General features: G+C 49.3%; 1 protein-coding gene across 12 annotated transcripts in view; it reads right to left on the bottom strand.

The window, feature by feature from the left end:
• Nrf1 (nuclear respiratory factor 1) overlaps window positions 1–27,013 on the bottom strand; it is a 100,501-nt gene that overhangs the window by 5,413 nt on the left and 68,075 nt on the right. For 7 of the 12 annotated variants that reach the window (XM_021641305.2, XM_021641308.2, XM_021641307.2 and 4 more), the window contains 2 exons: window positions 25,708–25,865; window positions 19,267–19,391 (listed from right to left, as the gene is read on the bottom strand). In XM_021641305.2, the coding sequence (XP_021496980.1) occupies window positions 19,267–19,391; window positions 25,708–25,865 (283 nt within the window). Of the gene's footprint in view, window positions 1–6,023; window positions 6,759–19,266; window positions 19,392–25,707; window positions 25,866–27,013 lie in introns of those variants that run through there. The other 5 variants (XM_021641310.2, XM_021641312.2, XM_060373851.1 and 2 more) reach the window with 2 other exon arrangements.

Below are 27,013 nucleotides of genomic sequence, written 5' to 3'. Positions count from 1 at the left end.
GCCATGGCGCTCAAGGGTCTCGCGATTCGCTCTCGTCTATTTTCTTGTTCTGGAGCATAAACTGGTTCTGAACCTCCTCGAGCCAAGTGCTGGGAATACAGGCAGCACCCACTGTGCGCCAGCCTGCCGAGGCCAGATGTGCGTGCTACCCCACTCCGGCACAGCCACGCCTGCCGCACCTTGACTTCTGTGCCAACCATCCCGGACCCCTTCTCTCCCTCCAGGCTCCACCCTCCAGTGCTTCGGGTCCTCTTCCCCGGCACCGTGGTGCTGCCCGGCCCTCTAAGAGCGGCCCGACACAGCACTGCCCGCATGCCTGGTCTCCAGCCCAACTGCACATTGCTTAGGAAGGGGCCACACCTGTCACTGGGGACCTAATAGCAAACAGCGCTCAGCATGTCTCCCACACTTACAAATGAACATTCAAGTGTACAGTCACTGCTAAATGTTCAAGCGTGTGACCTCAGCAGTCAGGAAGGCCTGGAGTCCAAGGCCAGCATGGGATAAACACTGACACATTTTCTCCTAAAATAAAAACAAAGTAAAACTATCACACCCAAGACTTATCCGAATAAAATAATTCTGTACAGACTGCATTTGGTGGATTTCACTCAGGGAAGGAGCCAATTTGGCCTCTACAACTGAGCATAAAATGAGTTCTGCACAAAGCTGCTTTAACTGAAAGGTGAGTTTAAGGCTTTCCGGAGAGAGCAACTCCGCACGCAGGGTCAGTGCACAGCCCCAGTCAAGCCCGACCCACCCTTTCCTACACAAGCTCCGTCCACGTCCACCCAACACAGAGCCGCCAGCACCTTTCTGTGAGATGTCAAGATCGCTGCCTCACACACACACATGCAGGCATTCTGACATGGGATTAGGTTAAATCTCCTCAGTGTCTCTGACCCAGCAGCCCTGATGTCCACAGAGTGGGGGAGGGACCGAGGCTTTGAAACCCAGGGCACATGAAGTGGGGTGCTGCCCTTGGAGGAGAGGTGATTACATGCGGAGGCGCAGTAATCACGCTGGGGCTGGCCTGCATCTGCTCAGCCTGCCCTGATTAGCCCTAATCTAGAGGCACATGCTAATCCAAGCTTGTATTCTGGGTCATTCCAACTGATTAAGCAGCAGGAAGCCCTCATGTTCTACTTTAAGGGCCTGAAGTTCCTCTTCCTTTCTGGGAGACAGGACAGTCCTGGTAACAAGATTCTTCGGTGTGTGTGTGTGTGTTGTGTGTGTGTGTGTCTCGGCCCTTGATTTGTGTAGGATCCTAGAGCAGGATGCAATATGGCACCTCTTCAAAAATGAGCATTCCTCCAGCACAGCCCTGGACATACTAGGAGGGCAGAGGCACAGTGTTCTAAAGACCTTAGTGCTCCACAAGGTCAAAGCCACACCAACACTGAGAGTTTAGCAAATCTAAACTGATTTACATTCAACATTTTAGGCTAGCCTCAAACACATGGCACTCTTCCTACCTTATTCAGCCTTCCACAAGTTCTGATCACAGATATGATGCCCAAGTGCACAACGCTTAACCAATCCAGGCACTTGGGAGACAGAAACAGGTGACTTTTTGCATTTGGGGTCAATCTTGTCTGCAGAGCTTGTACTAGGCCAGCCAGGGCCACAAAATGAGGACCCCCCCCTGAAAAGTTTAGTGAAAAACAAGGGCAAGCCAGACAGCTCGGTAGATAAAGGTGCTCACCACCAAACCTAACAACCTGACTTCAATCTCCAGGACCCACAGGATGCAAGGGGGGAACTGACTCCAACAAGCAGCTCTTGGACCCACATACACACAACACCCACTGCTACTGGGGGTGGTGGCAGGAGGACCTTGGAGGCCAGCCTGGGCTACATGGGGAGACCCTGTCTCAATGTCAAAATCAACTGCCAGCCCACAGAGCCAGGTCAGGCAGTGCGTGACTCTCTGGCACGCAGCCTCCGTCTCTAAATCAACCAACCAAACAGGTAAACACACTGGCTCGAGTCTGCTGCAGCACGCCTGCCCCCCCCGCCCCCCACGCATGCTCACACACACGGTTTATGAAGCTACATATCCAGGCTTGGGTTTGGATCCGGAAGACCTTCCATACACCACAATCCCCCCGACACCTAGCACCCTGGTGAGGGCGGTGTCCTTAGAGGTCACTGCTGCCTCTCCAGGCTTCATGGCTCATCATGGCAGCCCTGCCTGCTGGAAAGGAGAACAGAGGGGCAAGGGAGCTCAGAAAGGTCAATTGCCAGGGTGTGCAAACTCCCTAGGGAAAGTGTTAGCCCCAGGGGCACATTTCCTCTCAAGTGAAGCCTGAAATCTGCTGGGTGCCACTGTTGAGCAGACGGCAGAGCAGAGCGTAGGTCTTCCCCTCCCTCCTCACCAGCCTCCGGCAAGCTCGTCCTGCTTGGGCCAGGCCTCTCACGGCCTCACCACGCTCATTCACAGCCAGTCGATCTCCGAGCCCTGTCAACTCCCCTTCCTTTAGTAAATACGTGTATATTTATTTATTAATTTTAGTCATGCATGTGTGCACACCCGTGTGAGTGGGTGACATGAGTGCAGGCTCGCTCGGAAGCCAGAAGAGGGCATCGGGTCCCTAGGAGCTGGCCTTCCATGCAGGCAGCTGGGAGCTGACGCGAGTGGAATTTTCGGGAGGACAGAGAGCACCCCTAAATGCTCAGTCAGGTCTCCAGCCCCAAACTCTCCTTTCAAAAGCAAACCGGAACTCAGCCTCTACCATTTCACTGTCAGCAATAATTTATCCCATTCCAACTCCGAATCTCCAGTTTTCAGAAACTTTAAAAATGAAACAAAACAAGCAACTACCCCCCCAAATCAAAACCCAAACCTTACATCCACTAAAGTTAAAAGCTAAGCTTTCTTCTTCAGTTGCTGAGGCGAATTAAACTTGAAGATATCTCTGTCTTCAACAACGTAAGCTCTGCCTTGCTGTGTTTCCCAGCAGCCTCTGCTCCATGTTCAGAAATGTCCTCTTTAAGATCTTCGTCTTTCATCACTTCCGCCATATGAATCCCTTTCCAAAATCTGTCTGACTCTTTCCTGCCGCCCAAGGAGCTGTCCCGGCTTTTCTGATGGTCCAGGCGTAAAGGTCCTCTGGGACTGGGTGAAAAGTACTCTAGTTGGAGCGCTGACAACCCAGCCTAAGGACCTCGGGTCAAGCACTGTGATGCTCACTTCCAGATACTTCCGTGTCACCTCAGCACTTCAGCCCAGGATGGTCTCCAACTCTCGATCCTGCTGCCATGGCTTCCCGAGTGCTGAGGTTTCGTAACCACTCTGCCTAGGTTGGCTGAATCTTGAGCAAGCATAAACTTTTGCACAAGCTCCCTACACGATCACTCCATCACAACCAAGTTTGTTCTCTCGACACGCCCTGGGTACCACACGCACTTGCTCAAGCTCATCTCCTTTCCAGCTTGGTCCCGCAGGTCACGCCAGACTCTCTCGACAGCCCCCTCGCCCCCTCCCCCCCGCATCTTTCCCAGGTGATGGAGGACACAGCTGCCTCCTCTGACGTCACAGACTCCGGCACTCAGGCAACACCAGGTGCGCGTGGACCCGCCCTGCCCCAGTCGTGCCCGTGTCTGCGTGCAGAAGAATGCTCGGTCAGTCGGTGACAGGCCTGCCGCCAGCCTGAGCACGGCGGGCGTTGCCCCTGGGCACACTACCACAGCGGAGGTTCTCCGCTCGTTCCGGCCTTGCCCTCAGAAGCCCTTCCCTTCGCTCTTCATCACAGCATCGAGGTGGAGATGCTCCGTGGGAGTCTGGGGCTGGTCATAGGAGCACGATTTTACTCCGCAGGCTGGCTTACTCCCATTAAAGCGTTCTTGGTCACGAAGACGCGTGTGAATTCTGTCACTGAGCACCTGTGGGCCTTAGCTTCCTCACATGTAAAATGATTACTGATTACAGGAGAAAACCAAACCAGACACGCTGACAAAGGAAACCCTTGGCACACAGTAGGTCTCCAGCAGCGGTCAGCTGCATTTTCAGGTGGCCCTGAATGAGGAGTCTAGCTTGGGCTGCGGGGCAGGTGACTGCTCCCAGCAAACAGCAGGCAAGTGGGAAGGGCACAGCATCTGCGGGGGCCTGGAAGACAGGTTTGCTAAAGCACGGCATCATGCATGCTCGGCAGCCTCCCATGCGCCCCCCAGCCATGCTCGGCAACACTGCAGTCCTCGGAGGCAGCTGAGGCAGCACCGACCCCGTGCCCTGGAGAGCTCGCCATCCTGGGAAACCGCTAACTCGGGTTATGGAGGCTACCCACAGGACCAGGGCTGGGGCCGGGCGGTAGACGCCCGCCCGACACACAGAAGCCATGGATTCAGTCCCTAGCACTGAAATAAATGTGTCCCACCTGAGTGACAGGTGTGGTGTGACAGCAGCCTCTACACCTCAGAAGTGAGCAGGCAGACAGGAAGCAAGCAGAGGCCTCAGGATGCCTGGCCGCCCAGCGCTTCAGCTTGCCCTCCCCCACCCCACGACAAGATAGGGCAGGACAGACAGCTTTTGGAAGAATGGGCCTTTCATTAGCCTTCCAAGCTAGGAAACCTTTGGGAATTGTTGTTTGCTGTAACTTAATCAATCAGTGCAAAGGCCTTGTGAGTTGGCTGTGCAAGTACCTCTAGTTGGGAGAATATTGACTGTCATGAGAGGAAAAATATAGGTAAACAAAATAAAGACAACAGTTGGTGTGAGGTTTTTTCTTTTACTTTTTTAAAGTTTCACATGGTAGCCTTGGCTGGAATTCCCTCTCTGGCACAGGCTGGCCTTATACTCAGCAAGTCTCCTGCCTCAGCCTCCTGAGTGGTGCTGCAACTGGAGGCATGAGGCGCCACAACCGACTGAGGTGTGAGGCTACAATGTCTTCTGAGGTTCATTAACATGAAGGTGAACACAGGTGGGGCAAGAACACTGACTAAGTGGCGAATTAAGTCTATGGCCAGAGAGGAGAAAAATGAGAAAGTGCTGGAGAGGGCTCACACGTCATAGCGATTGTTCTTGCAGAGAACCTAGGATGGACAAAGTGCCAAGTCCTTAAGGGCCAGAACATTCAAGGAGAGGGAGCTCTTGGAAAAACACACCAGTGGCTGATGTCTACAGAAGGGGCCAGCACGGGAATCACAGGCCTGCTTACCTGGGAGCAGAGTCAGATATGGAAGACAGCCCAGCAGGTGGACAGGAGGCAGAGGCTGAGGTCCAAAAAAGGAGCAAATGAGAAGATGGACAGAGGTAAGAAAGGAAGGCCATGAAGACACCAACCTCAAACCAAAGAAGAGGCCAGGCAGCCCCGCCACAGCAGGGGAGCATGGGCAGTCAGCCTTCCCTTTGTGTGCCAAGCCTGAGGCACCTGGGGGATTTAAGGAGCACAAACCCTCTGAGGCCCTCTCAGTGCGCCCAGAGACCCTGGCAGTGATGCTCCTGGCAGTGATGCTCCCAGCAGTGCTGAGCAGCTGGAAAATGTCACTCTATCCTTAGCCTTTTGAAGACTACCGAGAAACTCCTCTTGCCCCTTTCCCACAAATCAAATGTTATTTTATTTTTACTTCTTAGTAAATGTATCTAAAGGTATCTTGGAAATATAAAATCATGACTTTCTCCTGAACACCCTGGAGATGCTCAGAACACCATGAAATGAGACACCAAATGCTTTGGTATCAGAGACCCCGCCGTTCACCATCCTGGAGACTGAACCCCAATGCGGGCTGAACTAAACAAACTCCTTGCTGACTGACCAGAAAGGCTTGTCTGAAAGTGGAATTAGGAACAAGCCTTTGGGTTCACTGTGCAGCACACACACTCTCCGCTTAGGAGGTTGTGCTCCAACTCAGAGAAGACTCGGGCCACAAACCCACAGTCAGTGGCTCGAGTGCCGCTCCCAAGCCAAGCTTTAATGCAGACATGAGGAGTGGCAGCTCACCCAGAGTGAAGCATGGTGTGGAGCGGGACCGTTCCAGGGCCTGACAGTCACACAGAAAGACATCTACCGCATTAAAGCCTCATCTTTTTTTTTTTTAAAACCAGTCACTTTTTATTGGGTGTTAATTCTCAGGAGTCCAGTGCCCCACACAGGAGTCAGGAAAAGTGAGCATGGTCCCGAGAGCACACTGGACACTGTCCGTCGCTCCTCAGGGGCTGTAAGGGCTGCCGTTCAGGTCTGAGCTCTCCGGAAGAATGGCAGGAGTGAAAAGCACGTAGGCCGCCAGTGCCAGTCCAGCCAGCGATGCTTCCTTTCTTCTCACTGATGTTCTTGTCGCAGTGACGTCTCTGAAATGCTCCAGCGATGCCTTTAGGGGAGTCCCGCACAATGTCTAGCACAGCGGCCCCCCATTTGACATCTAAAGGTTTCTTCTTCACCGGTAGGCCTGGCGCCATCTTGGAGTCCGTGTATTCGCCAAGACTAGTGAAGTTCATCTTGACCAGCCATGCTCTCTCATCTGAACTGTACTCGCACAGCCAACTTGTCTCCGGGACAAGTTCTTCATAAAAAGAACTCCAGCCAATCAACAGAAAAGACCACCACCACTAGAGACAGCACACACCAACAGTGACTAGAGCCCCTCGGACGGGAGCTGGGCGTGCTGCAGTGGGGCGAGGCCATCCTCGGGGAGGCACAGCCAGGACGGCAGCGCTGCAGCTGCTGCACCTCAGCTGCTTCCTTCTCGCCCCAAAGACGAACCCACCTGCAGCCTTCTCGCCAGGATCCACTTGCAACCTCCAGACTCTGCCATAAAGAGGCCTGATGAGAACACACAACTGTTAAAAGACACAGACCCTGCCACAGCGGCAGCTGCCCACTTCCCGCTCACTCGTGTGGTCTGGGAGACACGCAACCAACTTAGCTCAGTTCACACACCAACTCACTAGCAACAGTGCGTGTCCACAAAAGAGCTGCAGCCAGCTCTTAGTCACAGGAAGGGCAGGATCCGCTCACCTCTGACCTGAAGGAGCAGTTATGACGTGGTTTCTACCTTCCTAATTATGTCTTCCTTAAGCTACTATGAAGACCAATTTGTATGTCCCGAGCACCTAGCAGCTGGGTGGGGAGAGGGGGGACAGTCTAGGCTTACACAGGCCTGCTTAGAGACTGCTCAAGGATTTAAAATGTGTCACAAGCAATCTACACGAGAGATAATCTGGATGTGACAACTAAGAGTTGATGACATTTATAAAACCCACAGGCTACTTCTGACTATCAGGGCCAATTGCTGCTTAAATAACAGTACATTTATTAAAGGTAAGTTAGAAAAAAAAAAAAAGATACTGGCTAAATTTGAAGTAATAGTGTTCATTTCATATGAGCTTTCTCCCAAGAGTCAAGGCTACGGGCAACAGAGAAGAGGAGGAAGCCAGATTAAAAGCCACTTATGGCTTGGTCCTCTGGGGAGGGAAGGGGCCAACCACCTACTTTCTGCCTCCCAGGACCACTGCCCGCGCCTCACGCTATCTACACTGTGAACAATCCACACACATATCTGGCCCGAGTTTCCCGTGGCCTCTCGTTAGAGACTGTTTATCAAAAAAGAAGGTTTTAGTTCTCATAGCTGGGCCATAAGGGAAGAGAAGGCCAGGGAGAGCATGAACTGAAAATAGACATTCATTTGTATTGGCTATGGTGGCCATGCCATGAATCTCAGCCTAGGGAGGCAGAGACAAGTGATCTCTGTGAGTTTCAGGACAGCCAGGAATGCACAGTGAGCCTGTCTTAAAACAAATCCCAGCACTCAGGGAGGCAGAGGGAGGTAGATCGCTGTGAGTTCAGGGCCAACCCAGCCTTCAAAGTGAGTCCATGACAGCCAAGGCTACACAGAGAAGCCCTGTCTCAAAAATCCTCAAACCAAAACCAACCAAGCATCATCACCAACAGAAACTAGGAATTCCTAAAACCAAATCCCTTCCTCACTAGCATAATTCAGTATTTTTTTCCTTCCTTTTGTGAGGATAATGGAGAAATTCTTGAAGGCAAATTAAAGAAAAAAAAAAAAAAAAAAAAAAAGGAGCTGGGCAGTGCTGGCACACGCCTTTAATCCCAGCACTGAGGAGACAGAGGCAGGAGGACTCTGTGAATTGAGTTACGGGACAGCCAGACTTACATAGAGAAACCCTGTTTCCAAAAACCAACCAACCAACCAACCAACCAACCAACCAACCAACCAACAAGACCGGAGGACACAGTCTAGGTGGCATGACTAGAAGCTGTTCTAAACACTCAGATACTCCTTTTTCTTCTTCCATCAAGACTGGACCAGATAGTTCAAGGATTCCTAAAGCAGCCAGCAGCCAGGACATTTCAAGTTCAGACTAATGTCCTGTCCCATGACAAGACATGTCTGGTCTGCATGCTGGCTAACACAGCGGCTATGGAAGGTGACTACGGAACTGCATTTTAAATTTTATTTCACTTCAGTTAACTTAAGTAGCTGGGATACAACGTCTTTCTAGAGTTGCTACTATGCCAATTCCACATCATAGGTGTTCATCAGTCACACAGACACAGACACACACAAGAACGGCCTTTGTTCATCAGACACACACACACACACACACACACGAAGAACGGCCTTTGTTCGGATGGAAACTCAGTCTGGAAACGGAGGCTCTGTGTTGGCCTGAAGTCTATCTCCTGGACATTCCCTTGTTTTAGGTTGCAGTTTTCTCCCACCCCAGCCTGGCAACTCACCTGGACGCCCCCCGGCCCCTTAGGCTCTACAGGAGAAACGGCACCCGTGCTCCCAGTGGCGGTGTGTGAGGTACACCTGACAGTGCGTGCTGAGCCCCGTGGAGAAGCTGCACTGGGCAGCCAGAACTCGCTCACACTGGCTCTCTCGAGCCAATCTGATAGCACTGCCTTTGTTGCACTGCTCAGGCTTAATGTCTCAGTTCCCATACTTTAGTGATTCTCAGATCCAATTGCTGGCTGTATAACAGCAAAGAATTTTATAACTCAATTTCACTTTGAAAACCCCATTTAGGCTCTGAAAATCTCTAAACTGGGGCCCTTCTGATAATGAAGACTTGGTGTAATTATAAAGTCACAGATAGTTGTGTCTCGTTGTTGGGCCTGTGCTCTCACTCTGACTAACAGGAGGAGAAAAGCAGCTTTGTCAGGAGCAGATGCACAGGGGGAGGCCCAGGAAAGCGGATCTACCAACTGAAGCAGGTGCCTCTTAGACATTCATTTACCGACTCCGGCCACAACCTCCCCTTCACCTGATACCCTTCTCGGGCAGGAGACGAAGAGCACCCACAAAAGGGCGCATGTTTATCCTGTTCAGAGCACTTCTTCCAGGCTGCTGCTGGCTCTGCACATTTGCTCATGATTAAGCAAATGGCGTAGCGGCAAGCAGGAAAGTGAATCCTGTATTTACCCAGGTAACATGAGAGTCAGAAGGCCCAAAGCATCCCAGCTGTGATGTGAAAGCTATTAGGGTTAATAACAGTATGCTGACATTCCTTCAAAAGCCCAACAGAAGCATAAAGTAAAAGAGGAAGGCCCTTTCTTATGAGACCTTTAAAAACTTTATTCTCCCAAAGCTTGTCCTATTATGATAATGTGGGTCCCTGTTTGAACAGTAGCTAATGCCCCTTTAACACGCCTAACTAGACCTCCAAGAATGTGGGAAAAAAAAGAGGGCAAACTATTTCCAACCATGAATCGAACAGAAATGACTCCAACTACATTTGTTCAACTAGTCTCTTGGTTTGGTATTGGCTTTAATGACAGCACCAAGACTCTGATTTGGTTACCAGGTGTTAGACCCAGGAGAAACTGCAGCCTGACGTTCCTGTACCGACACCGGGAACCTGAGGTGGCACTGTGCACAAACACGCTGGCCCAAGGACACTGGGGCGCACTGTTCAGAGGCATCCACCTGCCAGAGGACGGGACTCTCCGGAGGTCTGCTCAGAATGCGCCCAGTTCCACCTAACCACCAGAGCAGAGCAGGTGAGGGTGTACCTAACTAACCCTCAGAGCAGACAGGTGAAGGTGTGCCAAGCTGGTTGGTGGGGGTGTGTGAATTCCTTTTGTGGTGCTGAGGACCCCAATGGAAGGCATCTAGCTTTTAACATGGCAGCAGCACATTTGAAGGCACAGCTCAGAGGAGCACTGTAAACAGAGGCAAGGCCTAACGGGCCACCTTTTACCCCGAAGGCCCTCAGTGCACCCTTGGAGTCTACCATCTTTAAGACAAAGATGAGAGTATTCTTCTCGTTTTCCTTCTCTCCCTTTCCTTCCCCTATTCCCTAACTCCCGCTAGCACGGTCCTGCTGCGTGTGCACCCCAGGCAGGTCCAGAACTTGCTCTGTGGTCTACCCTGGCCTCAGCCTCTCTGCTGACATTACAGGCAGGACCCCAGGCCATGCTAGAAGATGTGCTACACCTACACTGAGGACAGGCGACCTTGCAAAAGGCACCACTACCTGTGAAGGAGTCTGTAACACACTGCCTTTGCATGAGGCAAAGTAAGGACCAGAAAATGCTGCCGTAGAAACGCTTCCAAGGCCTGAGAGGTGACTCAGCGGTTAGGAGCACTGTCTGCTCTTCCAGAGGACCCGGGTTCAATTCCCAGCACCCACACGGCAGCTCCCAGCAGTCTGTTCCAGAGGATCCGACAGTCTCATACAGACATATGTACAATCAAACCACCAATGCACATAAGATAATGAATAAACAAATTAAAAAAAGAAACCCTGCCAGTTGTGGGGTACATCCGGGCAATAGGAAGGCCAGGAGCTCTGAGAAGACCAACTCAGCAGCCTGAGGGCTACACCACAGTTCCCTACAAAGGCCTCCTTACGTAGACTGTTGGCTCCCTTCCCATCTCAGGAGTTGTTCCTACGATAATGGTGGTTCCTGCCACAGGGCTAAGTGTGGGCAGCTAGGATGCCCCAGGCACTAAAAAGAGTGTGACAAAGGTTTCTGCTGCCCCTTAACTAGGGCCTTTACTGCACCTCCCTGGATGAGAGGGACTGGGAGTTAGGAAAACTGTTCCCTCCTATAGAGAGCTATTCCAGAGTCGCAGAAGGGAAGGGAGAGGCTTCAGGGGTGAAGACTCACCACCACACTGTCCCTTTCAAAGGCCAGAGCACCACCCACGATATGGAGGACCGACTCTTCTGTGCTTTATGAGAGTCCACAGTACAGCTTCCTGACCTGCGTTGTGCTGCCAGCTGGAATGCATGCAGGACAATGGTACTTTCAGACTCCTGGCCCTTCGGGCTCTCCCCACTTGGTTTTGGGAACCACTGTGACTCTGTTAGGATGCCTGTCTACAGGACCTATGGCCGCAAGGAAGGACTTGCACCTGCGTGAGGAGTCTAAGCAAGTGGCCTGTGTCACGAGTACACAGACGAGGAAGAGGTCCAGGTACTCCAGCGTCTCTGCCGCAGGCTTTCCCACTTAGGACTCTGTTGCACATAAAAACAGGGCAGCTCTAGAGAGCCTCCTGCCAGTCTGCACTCAGCATCACATCACTGGAGTAACACATGTGGCTTTCTTTTTAAAAAAAGAAATGCGGAGTCATGATGCCTGAGGGCTATGAAGGTCATCGAGAGACAAAGCTCACAAGATTCATGTGGTCCAACCCCCTGTGGAAGGACATACCTGCCAGGAGGAGACCACCGGTCTTTTTTACTATGGCTGTCACAATGAGGCCATCCAAAAGACACTTTTCCAGTGATGTTAAGCTGGCAGATTTAGTCTACTCTCGTGGTCACTAGATGTAGGTTCTTACATGAATTTAACTGTGAATAACCTATGACTGAAAATTCAGGAGCTCAGACCACAAGTGACCAATTACCACTTGAAACGATTGCTGTCACTGAGTAAAATCCTAACTTTTAATTGTACTTTACTTTCACTTAAATGGCCACACAGATAACAGCTACCACATCAGATAGTAAAGCTGTACTTATGTTTTTTGGTTTTTTTAAAGACACACTACCTTGTTCAAGCTGCCCAAATGCCTGGGCTCCCCTGACACTTCTGCCTCAGACTTCGCAGCGGGAATGTAGGCCCTGCTGCTGCCCCGGCTGCGAGCGCAGCGGGAGACGTTATGTATTTATCTGCCTCTGCTAAGGCTGTGTGAGAAGTGGTGAAGAGTGTGGCCTCATTGTTTCCACCTTCTTTACGTCCTAGGATGGGCGGGTGGGAAGAGGCAGTGAGGGGAACAGGAAAGAACGCTGCTGCTCAGGGCTGCAGTGCTGTGTCCCCTTAGCAGCTCATGCCCACAGTGAACGTCTGCTCTGCACGGCAGGACAAGTGAGGCATGTTGCAGGCTGTGAGGCTGAGAGTAGTGCAATACAGACAGAGCCTGGTCACCTACCAGGGCTGCAGCAGGGCCAGCAACAGCGAGGAGGAGCACGGGTGTTCAGGGTTTGGCAGCAGGCCAGCGAGACACAGGTGCTACTCTCTGGTGTGAGGGGCGGCATGTCTCCGCTTTTACAGAGGAGAACTGGTGTGTAAAGAAAGCTGCTTTTGCTTTCTTGGCAGGCTGGAGGACAAGGCGGCAGCACTCTGCAGCTGCTGCCCATGCTGTGAACTCCTGTGCAGCCCCCACCCCGCGCCACCTTGCCTTTCTCTGGGCCCCGGCACTGCACGCCTCATGTCCCAGCTCTCTGCCGCTCTGTGCGCACGCGCTGTAACTCCCCGGTGGAAGTGGCGGCACTAGAAATGATCTGTCCTCGCTCTTCCTTGCACACCAGGCAGTGCCCTGCTTGGTCTGCCTGTCCAAGTGCCTTCATTTCTTCCCTGGACAGCAGCAAGGTGTCCGTGGAGAAAAGCTCAGGGCAGCCAGTGATTCCCTGTGGGGCCGGCAAATAAGGCTGCAGCAAGCAAATCCCAGGATTGAGAACACACGCAAGAAACAGCTGCTCTGGGCTTCTTCAAGCCCTGGCGACACAGCACGCGTCACGTTTGGTCAGTTAAAATGGCATCATATAAAATATAATTACATTTTCTTTCTGTAAGACAAGCTTTCTCTGTTTAGTCCAGTCTTGGAATTCAACATGTAGACCAGACCGACCTCCAACTCCCAAATCCTCCTGCCTCTGAGAGTCAAGGTGAGTGCCACCATGCCAGAAGACAACTTTATGGTGCTCAGTATCCACATGGGTCAGGGGATGGAATTCAGGTCATCAGGACTGCACAGGAAGTGCTTTCACGCACTGAGCCATCTCACTAGCCCCCAAATGTATTCCATTTAAAATTTCCTTAAATTTCAATTAATACCAAGTGAAAGAGTGAAAAGTGCAGAAAGGAATGGCATGTCAACAAGCCCTGACCGACACCTCCTGAGTTACTGTGCATCTCTGTTGGCTCTCTTTTGAGCAGGTCAACATATACCAGTGAGCGGCACAGGAGGGAGAAGGAGATATCTATGGTTGATCAGAATAAGATCTTGTGTTTTATTTCTTCAGGAGCTAGAGAATCACTAATAATAGTGGATGATGGTGATACTGACAAAAAATTGAAAGATGTCACCCTTTAGGACTACTGATTGTGCCATCACTGTCACTGAGCTCTGCAGAGGGACAGGGCTGCTCAGGAGGGAAAGGTGCTCTCATGACTGTCACTGAGCTGAGAACAACAGCCCTACGAGGACAGTAGCAAACCCCACAGCAGGAGCGTCAAGCAACGCCATCTTTACTGCCCTCACCCGAGAACCTGCTCCTTTCTCAGAACCTTCCACTTGTTCTGACCATCCTTTCTGTCAACCTTCATGCTAAGAGAAAACAATCACTTTTTCTTTTCTCTCCTTTCCTTTCCGTTCTACGTCCTGTACACGTCAGTCTCTCCACCAGTGAACCACATTCTCAAGAGGTTCAAACTTAAAGTGGGGATTTTAAAAGTAATGAGGACCATGGTGGTGCATGCCTTAATCTCTGTGAGTTTGAGGCTAGCCTGGTCTACACAGTGGCTTCCAGGATAATCAGGCTCTGTAGAGAGTCCCTGTCCCAAAACAGCACAAGTATAAAGAGGTCAGTGGAGACCAGAAATGACAAAATTTGAGGTGATACTCGGTGAGGAAGAGATAGGAAGAGCCATGTTCTACAGGGCTGGAAACCTTTGCTTTGGCAAAGACTGGCAGCAGGATGGCCAGTAAATAGACTCATGCTTGTAGCACAGCAAGACTCTGGCAGAGTCTGAAGGAAAACCCAAAGTAGGGAACTGCTTCCGGGCTCAGCTGTGGCAAAGCAGGCTCTGTGGCCCAAAGGTGAATGAGAGCAGCTGCTCTGTAAGACACTGTCAAGGCCTTGCCATCAGCTTTCATGGCAAACAGTCTCTCGGCCATTCTCCTCCTCTCAGAGCACCGGGAAAGACTGGGAGCCCAAGGCTTAACCGGGACAACGCAGGAGTGCTGCGAGGAGGTCTGCGGCGGAGAGGTAGAAAGAAAAGTTATTTTCTCTTGGAGAACTTTCCTCTTGGAAAACTAATGTAAAGCTCACTCTTCAGATTTCTAATTTTTTCTATTCAATCTTAAAAATGGGTCTTTCACAGAATGATAATATCAAATATTGTGATACCAATGGATGGAAAATACCAAAGTAGATTTCTGCCTAATACCACAGAGTAAAATAAATTTAAGATATTTCATAGTACTCAAAAAAAAAAAAATCAAGACCATATTAGGCTAGGCTGGGCTAGAACATGTCTTTAATCCCAGCACTTGGGAGGCAGAGGCATGTGGATCCCTCAGTTGAGGCCAGCCTGCTCTACAGAGTGAGTTCTAAGACAGCCAGAGCTACACAGAGAAACCCTGTCTTGAAAAAACCAAACCCAACCGGACAAGAACAGACCCACTGGGCATAAGAACAGCCAGGCATGGTGGCACACACGTTGTCAGGCCAGCGCTCGGGAGACCAGGGCAAGCGCACCATGACTCCAACACCAGCCTGGAGAACACACCAATCTCAGAGTAACACAACAACAACAAAGCAAAAACTCTGTGAACATAAAAACAAACAAAATCAAACTTTTCTAAATCAATAACAAACAACACACATGTACACACATGTCAACGAACATTATGAGGGCTAACAAATATACCAGGGAAAAGGGACAGAACACGAGATACACAAGTGCACAGAGGCTGATGGAAGCATGAGCGAGCTGTTGCTGTTCATTCATGCCTGCAATCCCAGTGAGTAAGGGGGTGACATGGGAGGATCACCTCTGAGTTTGAGGCCAGCCTGGACTACATAATGAGACCTTAAAAAAGGATGAAAAAGGGGAACACATATTACTAACTAAAATACAAATTAGATGAGACGGAACTTCTCACCTGTCCTAAAATAGGTAAAAACATGCTAACATTCAGTGCGATGTAAAGCAGCAGGCCAGCAGCCCCAGTGCAGAGAGCAAGCACGCACAGCAAAGGCAGCAAATACTAAGTAAGGGTGTGCAAAATCTTGAACAAGCACAAACTGTATTATTTTATTGTTAAAAAAAAAAATACTATTAGTAAGTTAAATTATCCATAACAGGAGGCTCTCTGTCTAATTATGGGTAAGATGATGGAAATATTACCACACATTATAAAATGACCTTTTCAAAAATTACTTAATGACATGAAAATGGTTAAGGTATTCAAAATGAATTACAAAATAATACTGACAATACAATCTTATTTAATTTGAAAACTTTTTTTTTTGAACAGATAGAAAAGGCTAGATTTAAAAAACAAAAACCAAACCCCAAAATCAATATTATATTTTGTGGAATTACGAATAATTTTATAATCAAGGAAAAACCAAAAATAACCCCCATGAAAAAAAAATGGAAAACAAACAAACCAACCAACCACAACCAAAGGCCAGAGCAAATGCTCTTTGTCCTTTTTTTTTTTTCTTCTGGATCACTAGGAAGAGGGTCAAGTAATTTAAAAATTTTGAGACACAGACCGGTTCTAGGAAGAAGCATGGGTACCTAGCAACTCAGTCACCTGCTTTGCTCGGCCTCATCTTGTTTTTAGGAAGGAAAGATACCTAAATGTATCATGACATTTTTCATCTGAAAGCAGAGGCTGCCCGATATAACTAGGAGTCAACACAACCCTTTTGTTATTTTTGCTGCAAATTAGGAAGAAGGAGAAAAGGTCCATAAGCACCGCCCCTCCCTGTCAGCGCCCGTATCTCCTGGCGGTGGAGGCTGTGAGTCCTAGGAGCACAGGGGATCAGGGGCCTAGCGGAGAAGAGGGCGGTACAGTGAAGGGAAATGAGCAGGCTAAAAGGCAAAGCGTTAGAAGAGAGACAGAATCAAGTGATCCTAGGGCTCCAACTTCATGTCGTGTTGGGACAGCGTTGGCACCCAAAAAGAAAAGGCTATGTCTTCAGGGCATATGGGTGGGCAGGGCACTGGCCAGCTTGCCTTGATGACCTAAAACTGTAATGCCCGGGTCATGACCTTCAACACTGTCTTATAGATAACACTTTAAACTCTCAATGCCCTAACTAATCACTGAGGTTACTTTACTCCGTCAAATTCTGTGGCTGACCCACTCCTGCTAGATTTGCCCCACAGACTCCTCTTCAAGCCTGAGACCGTATCTGAATTGCTCTGAGAAGAACCATCTTTTGTCTGGATTGTTCTTTATATTGTCCTAGAGTGTATGCATTTTCCCCAAGAAGTGTCCATTTCCAAGTCAGTTCTATTCTTTTAAGTAGGACTTTATTCTGCCAAATTAGATTCTTCCTGATAATTCTTTCTGATTTAAAAACAAAAGAAATCTGTTGGTTTACTGGCAGATGCTTCAAGTTTATCACTACACAAGTATCAAGGATGTGAAAACTGAGGAGAACCCTTGCTGATCTGGCCAGCTACCGTTAGTGGATGAGGGCGGAACTCGCAGGTCTAATCCACAGCAAACCCTCTATCATTTGAGGTGAAAGAGTCAACACAGAAGAAACGTCAGGACAGTTTGGATCCCCAAGAGCAGATAAAAATGACTGCCTAAAATCACCGAGATGAAGTATAAGACACTAATTTAGTTTGATACAGAGAATCCACAATGAGAAAGGGACAAGTCCAAGTTAAAAGTCCTGACTTTGCTGAGCACTTGTTTTCCAAGACAAGGTTTCTCTGTGTAGATCAGGCTGTCCTAGATTCACTTTGTGGAACTCATGGAGATCCACCCGTGTCTGCCTCCAGAGTGCTGGGATTACAGGTGTGCGCCCCCACGCCTGGGGACTAATAGCTCCTTTTTCTTTTTAATTAAATCTTTGAAATTAATCTTTAAAAATTCATTTTTGAGACTACATTCTTCCCGTGATCTGTACCTCATGAGCATGAGCACCCTCCATTCTCAGTCTGCCGAGGAGGACTAAGGACAGGCATGGGTCACTATGCTCGGCTCTTAGGGTGGAGGCTACAAATGTTTCCTTATTAAGAACACAGCAAGAACATGAGAACTACTAAGAAAGAGTCATTCTAGCATTGAAGAGCAGAGAAGGTGATTAAAACTCTATTATATGGCCCATCAAGACTGTCTGACGGACCCAGGCATCCTTAGAGCTCTCTGTAGGCTGTCACTCTAAAGGTGTGCCTGGGTGGAGCCGGAACCCTAAAGCAGCCAGCTCTCTCCCAACATATCAAGTCCCTGGGATGGCTAACAAACTCTCCTATGAATCCAAGTATTCTAGCAGTTCCACGGAGAGCAACAGCAACTGTACTTTAGAAGAAGGCCACGCGTCCAGGCAGCCTGCCTTCCGCTCAGCAAGCAGAGGAGGAAGAAATAGACAGCGTCCTGGGCGGAGCTCTTCTGTAAGGTCTCCAGGTCCACTGTGGCCTGCCTGCACTCACAGATGTAAGATGGTCTCTGTCCTGCAGTATTCCAGAGTAAATGCAACCCTCTCTTTACCCAGGGTACTGTTAGAAAGCACGTCAGCCTCAGAATACAGACAGAGGCTGCAGCATGTAATTTGTTTCTTTTTTTGGGAAAATGACCCTCAGAAGTGACAGAACTTTCTCCTACTGCAAAGGAGGACACGTAGTCTTCCCCAAAGACTCCCCTGACCTACAGGGTATTTAAAATAAATAGTGCTAGAAACCCACCTCTCTCTCTAGTCTTGGCCGTCCTTGAACTCAGATCTGCCTGCTGCTTCCCTGCTGCTGGGATTAAATGTCTGCCTGCTACGCCCAGCTAACACATCTCTTTCAGGCATTTAATGCCACTAAAGAACTTTCTGCCTAAATAAAAAGCTGTTGCCTAGCCAGGCACAGTGGTGCACCCCGTAATCCCAGCCCTCGGGAGGCAGAGGCAGGTGGATCTCTGAGTTCGAGGCCAGCCTGGTCTACAAAGTGAGTCCAGGACAGCCAGGGCTACACAGAGAAACTCTGTTTCCAAAAACTGAAACCACACAACAACCCCCCCTCCCAAACAAACCAACCAACCCCAAAAGATATTATCTATTTGCCCTTTTAAATAACAATTTCTCCCATGTCATAGAAACTTAATTTGTCTTGCTGAATTAAAGAAACATCATACACAGTCTCACAGATCAGGCTGGTCCTCCTCTTTGACCCAGGCAGACTTCTGAGGCACTTCCCTGAGAAGCTCAGGTCCTGGCTACTGACTCCCAGAGCCTACTAAAGGAGATCCAAAGAGCCGGGCTGGACCCATAAGTTTGTGCCACCATATTTCTATGAACTTTATCCCTTTTGTTTATTCAGGATAGTCACCAATATCCACGAAGACAAAGAGCTAGGAAAGAAGGGCAGGGTGGGGCCTTGTTACTGGATAAATCCAGCTGTCTGTGAGAAGGCCACATATAACAAGAAGCAGAACCCACAGGCCCCCACAGAAGAGTGCCTTCATCACAGGCTGCTGTCTACCCTGGAACAGGTGACATGGCTGTGTCTCTCTGGATGGAGTCAGCACATTCCACCCTCCCCGGGGGGTCTCTGCTGCAGTCAAGATCAACAACCTACCCTATCCTCCAGGACAGTAAAGGAGGGAGATGCCCCACAGCAAATTCTGAAGTTATGTCTCAGCAAGTCTCCTCTTAGCAAAACAGCTAATTTCTTAAAAGTACTATGATTAAGTAGCCATTATTGTGGCACTTTCCTTCAGAGAATCTCAAGAATCCCATTAGTGAAAGGAATCCGAGGCCCCTAGATTTTCCCAGGCAACAACTGCCAAAAACTCCACCCATCTCAACCTCTTTCTAAAGGGTTTGCTGCCAGCTCTATCAGGAAGGTTTAAGTGGAAACAGGGAATACATTCGATAAAATATTCATCATCTTTTACCATTAGCATCTTGGACTCCGGTAAGTGCTCCGACGGCGGCTGCGGTTTCCCCAGACAGGACTATCTGTCCCCCGCCTTGTAAGGTGGCTTCAGCCAGTGTGGCGACAGCATGAGCAGCGGCTTCACTGTGGGCACAGAACAGGACAGACGGGGAAATGCAAGGTGAGTCAGGGCGCGAAATGCAAGGTGACTCTGGCCCTTTGGGCTCCCTGGGTGCTACACACAAGGGCTAATGGGTTAGAGCCAAGAGCAATTTCACCGATAATAAACAGCTAGAGCCTTACATCCTTCCAAAGCTAACATGCAGTTTTCTTTAAACCGAGAGAATGAGTGAGTGATGACAGAAGGCGCTCACTATCAGTCCTTTCTTATTGGTACCAAATGAGTGTCTGCAAACCAAAGTGGAAGCTCTCATCCATATTACACAAAACTGTCTGGCTGTCAAGGTCAAGGTTTTCTTTTTCTCTTTATGGTAACATTAGGCAGACCATCAGAAGCTGTCCTTTTACGCCAAAGAGGATGATAGCCTGAGGAGTCAGCGACCTGGACTTGCTATCTGACCAATATTAAACAGCACCACAGTTTACACACACACCTTTCAAACGCGAGGCAATGGCTGACTACCAATCTTGCCTCACTTACATGCAATGTAGACAGCACTAAAAATGGAGCCTTAGCATTGGAAGCCACTGCAGTGAGTCCAGACTTGTGAAATTTGACGAAATTTTATAAACTCGCTTCCCTGCAATGCCAGCGCTGCCCAGAGCAGAGACCTCTGTTTAAAGCAAGCACTTGCTGCCACAGTTTGGGTGCCATTTTCCCTTCTCCTCGCTATCTGCTTCTCCCATAGAAATGAGCATTTGTTTTTCTTGACTCGGTAATGTCATAAACTGTAAAATATACTATTATTTTAATGTGCCAATAAGGAAGAAAATTCCTAAAGATGTTAAGACTAAAATTTAGCATCTAAATTGCAGTAATGTTAAAAACAAAACAAACAACCCACAGGAATTCAGATATCAGCTGACAACTTGGGTTTCTGAGGGAATATCAGAATTGAGCATGCAGAGTCTACAGGCGTTGCACCATTAAAAGTGTCCTCTTGCAGCTGGATGTAGTGGCACAGGCCTTTAATCCCAGCACTCAGGAGGCAGAGGAAAGCGGATCTGAGTTCGAGGCCAGCCAGGACTACAAAGAGACCCTGTCTGGAAAAACAAACAAACAAACAAGCAAGCAAACAAGCAGGCTCCAGTGGGGACTGGTGAGTAGGAACTGCTGGTGTAGGCACATCTCAGACTGCGCCAATGCACACCCTATTAAATACAATCCTTTTCATCTAAGAAGCTCAACAGATCAAGCAACGAGTAGAGTAATTCCCCAGGGCAGACAGGCAGGCCCAACAGACACAAGATTCTCCCCTTTGTACAAAATTTGCTTTTGGAACTCAAGTTCTCTGACTTCCAATAGAACCAGGCATGCATGTGGCATTTTACATACATGCACACAAAATACTAACTCACATAAAATAAATGCATCTAAAAAATTGTTTTTAATTACTTAAAAAAGTAAATACGGTTGGTGGTGGCACATGCTTTTAATTTCATCACTTGGGAAGCAGAGGCAGGTGGATCGCTGTGAGTTCCAGGCCTGCCTCATTTAGAGTGAATTCCAGGACAGACAAGACTACACAGAGAAGCCCAGTCTCAAAAAAACAAGAACAACGAAAAATATGGCTTAAAACGTTCCTAAGCTACTACTCTAAAAATTTAGTCAAAATCCATTTTCAAACCAGAATGGTTCCCATCAGTGTACATGTGTTGGCCAGAGACCCTTTTTTTTTTTTTTGAGGCAGGGTCTCTCATTGGCCCAGAGCTCACCCATGAGGTGAGGCTGGCTGGCCAGCGAGCCCCAGGAATCTGCTGTCTCTGCCTCCCGAGTTGCTGAGATGCAAAGGCAAGCTGCGCACTCTGTGGCTGGGCATGAGGGCCCAGCTCCCTGCTGCCCAGCACGCCACTAACTAAGCTATCTCCAAGTCCCCATCAGCCTTTTAGCTGTAGATACCTAGTATCTACCCCCAGACAGGGTTCGCTTGTGTGGCTGCTGGAACTCAGAGACCTGCCTGCCTCTGCCTCTGCCTGCTGGGACTAAGCATACACTCCACAGGAGAGCACAGTCCTTACCTACTGTAGGTAAGGACATGCTATGTCACCACCCCACGTTAGTAGATCAATGTCAAGCCATATGCTAAGACAACACTGTATCTTAATAATATCTGTAGTGGTATTTTCAGCTTACAGAAAACATGTAAGAATGTTTTAAACGTCACAACACTTCCTGTAAACATGTTTATTTGTTATCAGTTAAAAATAAAAAAAAAAGAATGAACTTTATTTTAAAATATGGTTTACTTTTCCCCCCTCCTTCTTCCTGCCCTTGCTGTCTTGTTTATTTGAGACAGGGCTTTGCTGGTGCGCAGCCCTGGCTGACCTGGAACTTCTCGTCAATCTCCAGCCTCTGAGCGCTGAGGCAAGGCTGTGCTCCGCCATGCTCGGTGCTCTGCCTGCCGCCAGCAGAGGACGCCAGATCTCACTACAGATGGTGGGGAGCCACCATGTGGGTGCTGGGATTGAACTCAGGACCTTTGGAAGAGCAGTCAGTGCTCTTAACCCCTAAGCCACCCCTCCAGCCAAACGTGTTCTTTTTCGTGTCTTTTTAAAGCAGTCTCTTCAGCTAAAGAAGGGGACATTCGAAGTTCCCTGGAGAGAAACGGCCAGCTCCTCATACTCTCAGTGGACACAGGAAACAACGCAAAGTAGGTTTCTCTTAAGGCAAACGCAGGCCAGTGCACAAATCCTAGCACGTGTCTCTGTGCAGGGGCACTGGGGCCTTGAGAAGCATCTCTGCAGTCTGGTTAGGAGGGCCTGCAGGCACAGAAGAACCTGAGCAATGAAGCGAAGCGTCAAAGTTGTTAGGTACGATGGTATCACTTCCTTTCCCAGCTGCACATCAAGGCTAAAGCGCTGGTTAGTTGCTTTGTTTCTGGCGTGTGTGAGTGATGCTCTGCTCTTCATTTGTTCCATGAACATAGCTTTGAACTTCTAGTACTAGACACTTTCGCGGAGCCCCTTTGGGTTGTTACAATGCCAGGGTGGGCTGAGACCCTGCAACCCTGGCCCTGTCCTGACTGAGACCGTGCAGCCCTGGGCCTGGCCTGACTTGCTGTAAAAAGTCTTTCTAGTGTACTTGCAAAGCAGGTCTGTCCTGCAGCTGTCCCAGCCCTTCCCCTCTGGTGGAGGAAGGCACCTGTGCCTTCCTGGGCCCCATCTGCCTTCCCCACAGCTCGCTTCGCCCTTCTCATCCTGCGTCCGCACTGCACCTGCTGTCTACAGTGCAGCAGGGTGCAGGTGGTTCTAGAGAAGCAGGCTTGTGCCTCTGCACCTGAACCAGAGACCGGGGCAGATGATGACATAACCTTGTTACCATAGCAACAAAGACCCAAAATCTCTGTATTTTTATCAAGACGTCTTTCAACAGTGAGTTCTGTGGGAATAAAGGGTTCTGCTGTGTCTCACGCACAGTGACTCACTCAGTAAGGGACTGTCTTAGACCAACCCTCCTGCCAAAGCCGTCCACCCGGGAGGTTACAGCTTTGCTGGCCGGCTTGGCTTCTGTCGGAAGTTGTAACACATCACCCAGGACACTCTGGGGTACTGGACTATGTGATTGCAAACAGATTTCAACATCTCCTCGCTCCTCCCTCAAGCCACAGAGAAGCACACTCTCCTTTCTGGAGTAAACACGGCAGAGCCTCAGCTGCATCTGAGCTCTGCTAACAAGCCCTCAGGGGATGCCACTGTGCTCACTGCCCTTAGACACAGCTTATCCTCGAAGCAAAGGGAGCCAGAGAACGCTTCAGATTTTCCACTCTGAGCAGGTTCCCAGGGCACCACAGCTCGCTGGGAGTCAGGTGCATCTATAGTGACGGCTTGTTACCCAGAAAGGAGCAGTAGGGGCACCAGGCTGGAGGTGGGGGTTCTTCCTGCTCTCAGCAAGTTTATCTGAGTGGTTCTGAAGAGTACACTTGTCAGTGGGCTGCAGAGATTCACAGTAAGTGTGAGAGGACATAGGTGAGCACAGGCCTGTGTCTCAGTCATGGAGTCTGACCAACCATGTCTTAGCCATGACTTCCTTCACAATCACTGGTTTCCAAGCTTTAGCGAAGCTCAGCTGAGCTCTGGACTGGTTTTAGAGCATGCCCCACTACCATCAATTCTGACTAGTCCAATCTTAAAACACAGCTTGAACCCTGGGCCTCACACACATCAGGCTCTCCCACTGGTCTAGCCCCATAGCGCCTTGAAGCGTAATTTAAGTAAGATGAGCACGGTGGCCCACACCTACAACTGTAGTACTCAGGAGCCTAGGCCAGGAGGATCACCACATTCAAGGCCAGCCAGGGTACACAGTGAGAATCCCCAAAAGAAAGAGAGGGGAGAGGAAGGTGAAAAAGGAAGAGAGGCAGAAAGGGAAGGGGGGAGGTGAAGAAAGGAAAGAAGACAGATTTAATTCCGTAAGTGTTACCATGAACAGGCTGGCATGCCTATAAGAGTTTTGTGCACATGGTCTCGCTGGTTTGAGTCTGTTCATGAGCATTACCCTACAGTAACAGAGAGGAAACTAAGACTAGGGTTTAAGTTTCTAGGGGCAAATGGCTAACACATGGTTTAGCTGGGATTCAAACCAGAAGTCTATGTGACCTCAGAACCCTCACCGCCACATTGGACAGCCTCATACAGCACACCGCACACAAATGCACTTACCCTCTCCAGCCATCCCAACCTAAACTTTTTTTAAAAAGGCAGTTTAATAACAAAAAAAAAAAAAGGTGTTTCCACTCTACATGTCAGCTGATTTCTATATTCCGGGAAGGTAGATCCCTCTCTGGATTTCTATGGTGCTCGCTGTCAGAACCCACAATTTACCAGTCAGGAACTTTCTGGCACCACCTCTTAGGTGGCTCACTGAAATCAGTCTCCTCAGTAAGAGCAGGGTTTCTGTGAGAGCAAAGACTGTGTGCTTCTCTACAACACCTAGTCAGAGTGCTGGCTCGCCACGGAGGTCAAGGCCGTGTGACACTAATGGCTGCACACACGATTAGCAGCAGCCCTGACCACATGTTGGGCACTGATCCAAGGATCTCACCGCAAGAGATTTCTTCAGTTCTCACAACACTTCCTCAAGGCAGGAATTACTGTCAGTCTATAGAAAAAGAAAGCCTGGGTGCTGACAGCTTAAGTAAATGGATCAGCCAGCTAGCAAGTGACAGGGCAGAGTGACTTTAAGGTCCCTGTTAGTAAAAATTCCTGGGTTTGCTGAAAATAAAATAGTGCCAAGAATAAAGAATAAAATGGGATCAAGAGGGAGGATTTTGACTAAAATGCTCAATCCCCATCCCAAAGGCAAAGAGGATGGACATCAGAATAGAAGAAAACAGGAAACAAGTTAGGAACCTGCCACAGAGGGCCTCTGAAAGGCTCTGCCCTGCAGACTATTAAAGCAGATGCTCAGACTTAGGGCCAACTGTTAGGCAGTGTGCATGGAATCTTATAAAAGAAGTGGGAAATTGTAAGATTTGGACAAGACAGGAGCTCCACAAGGAGAGCAACAGAAACAGAAAATCTGAGCACAGGGGTCTTTCCAGAGACTGATACTCCAACCAAGTACCATGCATGGAGATAACCTAGAACCCCTGCACAGATGTAGCCCACGGCAGTTCAGTGTCCAAGTGGGTTCCATAGTTATGGGAACAGGGACTGTCTCTGATACGAACTGACTGGCCTGTTCTTTGATCACCTCCCTCTCAGGGGGGAGCAGCCTTACCAGGCCACAGAAGATGACAATGCAGCCACTCCTGATGAGACCTGATAGACTAAGATCAGAAGGAAGGAGAGGGGGACCTCCCCTATCAGTGGACTTGGGGAGGGGCATGCATGAAGAAGGGGGAGGGAAGGTGGGATTGGGAGGGGAGGAGGAAGGGGCTTATGGGGGGATACAAAGTGAATAAAGTGTAATTAAAAAAAAAAAAAAAAGAATGAAATGGGGACAACCTTTCCTGTCAATAGTCCGTAGGCAGTAGCCAGAAGGCAGCATGCAATTCTGTTTTGGAAAAGGCCTCTCTCTTCCTGTAGTGTGCCCTTCCTAAATATTCCTGAATAGAAAGCTCAGTTTTTCCTGGTGAGGGCCGATCAGAAAGCACAGTACTGTAGCTCGGTATTAGAATGTCTGCCTAAAGTGCACAAGCCCTGGGAGCTCCATCCCACGGCTGCAGAAAGCCACCGACGCAGCCTACAGGGTCTTATGAGCTCGACGGTGTCCCTGTGAGCTGTGGCTGCAGCGCTGAGGACAGACCTGCAATCCCATTCACCCCACCCCTGCCTCCACCTGTTGAGCGCCATGGTGACAGTGGCTCCTTGTTGCATCTCCTGAGAAGCTGCCACAGCGGCTTCTGCCAGCGATGCTACTGCCTGGGTGGCCTCTGATGCTTGCGTCGTCTGGATGGTCATTTCACCTCCCTGTAAAGTGGCCCAATTTTGTTCCACCTGAGGCAGAAAGGACAAGGATAGTCAAGAATTAAAGCGTAACTCTACTGTTTTCAGCCACATGGGTGCACAGAACATGACCTATAGAGTGTTGGGCAGGGTTTCAGCTCGCTCTGTTTTGTGCAAAAGGACTGTTCAACTTGAATCTGAGGCTGGAGAGATGGTCAGAGGTTAAGAGCACTGGCTGTTCTTCCAAAGGTCCTGAGCTCAATTCCCAGCAATCACATGGTGGCTCACAACCATCTGTAATGAGATCTGGTGGCCTCTTCTGGTGCAGAAATACAGAACACTCATACATAGAATAAACAAATTAAAATAAATTTGCATCTGATTTTGTCTGTATCCAAAAGTTCTGGAAGCACATCAGAGAAATCACTGAAATAAGTATGGCAACACAAGCCTATAATCCCAGCATTCAGGAGGTTCCTACATTCCAGGTCAGCCTGGGCTACACAGCAAGACCTTGTCAAGAAAGACCGGAAGGGAAGGAGGCAGGGAAAGATGGATGGGGGGGGAAGCGAAGAAAACTCGTTGGATTTGGATGGGAGGCAGAGGGCAGACTTGGCACCACCTACTTCTAGGCAGTGCTTTCCGTGGCCGCGCTGGCTTGAGCCTGTCGCTCTTCCCTTCCTGTGGGTAACTGAATGTGCCTGCATGCTCATGTGTCAAGAGACCCTCCAGAGAGGGCTCTGAGCCCAGGAGGTAAAGCGATTCAGATGTCCTACTGCCTTGCTGACGGTAACTCACTGTGCTGAGGCCTTTCAAATGGTGGCTCCTCTCTGTCTAGCTAGCGTGAGCCACAGTAGCCATGTCATGTCTTCAAAACTCAGGGCATGGACTGCTTGCATCTTTGTATGAGACACGCTCCCATCCTGAATCCTTTGCTTTTGCTTGCATGCCTGTGGCCCGGATCCAGGGCTATTATTCCTCTGGAAGGCACTCAGAAGCAAACTCCCTGCACCACACCGGGACCCCTCTTCTCCCAGTGCTTGCTGGCTTGCCATGGTCCCTTAGGGACGAGCGTAGTTTCCTGTGTGTGTCTGCTCGACAGTCATTCACTGAATGTGTAGGTGGAGAGTGTGCGCCTCTATTTTCTGTATTTCAGCTGAACTGGCATTTATTAAAAACCTACCAAAGTATGGCATGCA

This window comes from Meriones unguiculatus, chromosome 21 (genome assembly GCF_030254825.1).
Source record: "Meriones unguiculatus strain TT.TT164.6M chromosome 21, Bangor_MerUng_6.1, whole genome shotgun sequence".
Lineage (NCBI taxonomy): Eukaryota > Metazoa > Chordata > Mammalia > Rodentia > Muridae > Meriones > Meriones unguiculatus.
The sequence above is the reverse complement of the archived record's forward strand: the minus strand, read 5'-3'. Positions and strand labels throughout refer to the sequence as shown.